General features: G+C 36.4%; 1 protein-coding gene across 2 annotated transcripts in view; it reads left to right on the forward strand.

Moving 5' to 3' along the window:
- LOC106873320 (Golgi reassembly-stacking protein 2) overlaps positions 1-2,030 on the forward strand; it is a 14,494-nt gene that overhangs the window by 8,049 nt on the left and 4,415 nt on the right. For both annotated transcript variants that reach the window (XM_014920682.2, XM_052975595.1), the window contains exons 6-7: positions 288-417; positions 1,574-1,643. In XM_014920682.2, coding sequence (XP_014776168.1) covers positions 288-417; positions 1,574-1,643 — 200 coding nt within the window. The remainder of the gene's footprint in view (positions 1-287; positions 418-1,573; positions 1,644-2,030) is intronic.

Here is a 2,030-nt window from a genome sequence, read left to right on the forward strand (position 1 = left end):
AACAAGGACTGGACTTTATGCAAGTTGCTGCACAGTGGGACTGAAGCTAAGAACCAGAAGTTTACAAAATTAGCTTGACCACGCAGCTGTGCCTGTGCTATGAGGATCAGCTTTCTCCCTCCTTCCCACCGGCTTTGACCCCTCAACTAAGTGGGGTATATATACTTTAAAACTTGTTGCTCTATTCTGCATTATTAAATGTTGTTGCTACATTATTGAAATCATAAATTTACTGAATGCCAATGTTTTCTTCTGTTTTCGTTTCTTTTGCTCTGCATCTCTCACAGTCTTGGTTGTGGTATTGGTTTTGGCTACCTGCACAGAATTCCTAAACGTCAGTTCCCATCAAATATGAACGTCACTACATCGGTAACAGCACCTGAAGCACCCACTAAGACTGTTGATGGATTTTCTGAGGTTTGTAGATCACAGCTATCATTAACTCTTTCATTGGTTTTTACATTAACCTGTTAGCATTTAAACTGGCTGCATCTGGCCTCTCACACCTACCCTATAATGTCATTCTAAAAAATATACCCTCACATCATTGAAATCTCGAAGTTATGAGACAATGCATGATTAATTAAGAATACAAAAAATCAATGTAAATGAAAAGAATTACATTTGACAAGAATCTGAATGCTAAATGGTTAATTAATAACTAGAATGTTTTTATGAGATTCCAAAAATGTTAAGGTGTCATTGAAAAATTAGCTGCAAAGCCAAAAAAAAAAAAAGGATTCTTTTTCAATTCTCAGATTTGTAGCATAAGAAGAAAAGTATCTGTGTTGTTTTTCTCAATTATCAGATTTTTTTATATGTTAGACCACTGGTTTTAAATTGAAATTAATATTCAATTTATCACCCTCAGTATATAAATATATGTATATATATATGTATATATATATGTATATATATATATATATATATATATATATATATATATATATATATATATATATATATATATATATCCCTATGTTAGTGTGTTTATGTCCCTGTAACTTAGCGGTTCAGCCAAAGAGTTATAGAATGGACTATCTGGTTTTAAAAATAGGTACTGGGGTTGATTCATTCGATGGAAAAAGAAAATTGTTCAAGGCAGTGCCCCAGCATGGCCACAGTCTAATGACTGGAACGAGAAGATAAAAGATGTGTGTCTACATGTGATGTCTACATGTAGATGTGTGTCTACATGTGATGATTGTAAATGAGCAATGACTATGACAAAAGCCATGTTAATTTCTAGTCCTCCATGAGGAAATAATCTCTTGCATTGGAGACGAGAAGGACAACTGACCATAGAAACTCTGCCTCAACAAATTCCATTTGACCCATGCAAGTAATGGCCAAGTGGACATTGAAATCGCCAATATGTTATACTTTCGCTACATGGTGTCTGGTAATGTGGTTCTGTATCATTTCATTGCATGTGCTGAACTGGTATAGCTGTACAGGAGGATAGTCACATGTAGGATACTGTAACAAGGAGTGGCTGTATGGAGTGTAGTCACATGTCTAAGGTTGTACATGTATCCACAAATTATCTCTACTGTCTTTTTTTTTCCTGTAGGTGTCGCTATCATCAACACCTCAGCCTGCTGGATTGGTGCAAGGCATGGCTAATATGTCACTGAATACAGGTATGTATGTCTTCTCTAATAACCACCATCACTTCCACTGCCCCATGTCTCCATGTCACAACAACACGGAGACAGGTCTTGTGTGAGTTCAATCTCAAAGCTACCAATTACCAAAACAAATACACCATGGGTCTGCATCTTTCTCTTTTTCTCTGGCCACAGCTTTGAATCCAAAACTGGTATTGATTTTTTTTTTTTAAAACCTTTTGTTCATAATGTATCTGGGACTACATCACGTAATGCAGTGGTTCCCAAAGTGGAAAGTACTGCCCCTGTAGGAGCGGGGGAAAGAACCAGGAGGTCACTGAAGAAAAGAGGGGGCCAAAATAATGGGTTAAGTTTTAATTGGGGAATACAGTTGTTTTGAATTCGTTTCAGAAAGTGGTC

Source organism: Octopus bimaculoides, chromosome 21, assembly GCF_001194135.2.
Source record: "Octopus bimaculoides isolate UCB-OBI-ISO-001 chromosome 21, ASM119413v2, whole genome shotgun sequence".
NCBI classification, from domain to species: Eukaryota; Metazoa; Mollusca; class Cephalopoda; order Octopoda; family Octopodidae; genus Octopus; species Octopus bimaculoides.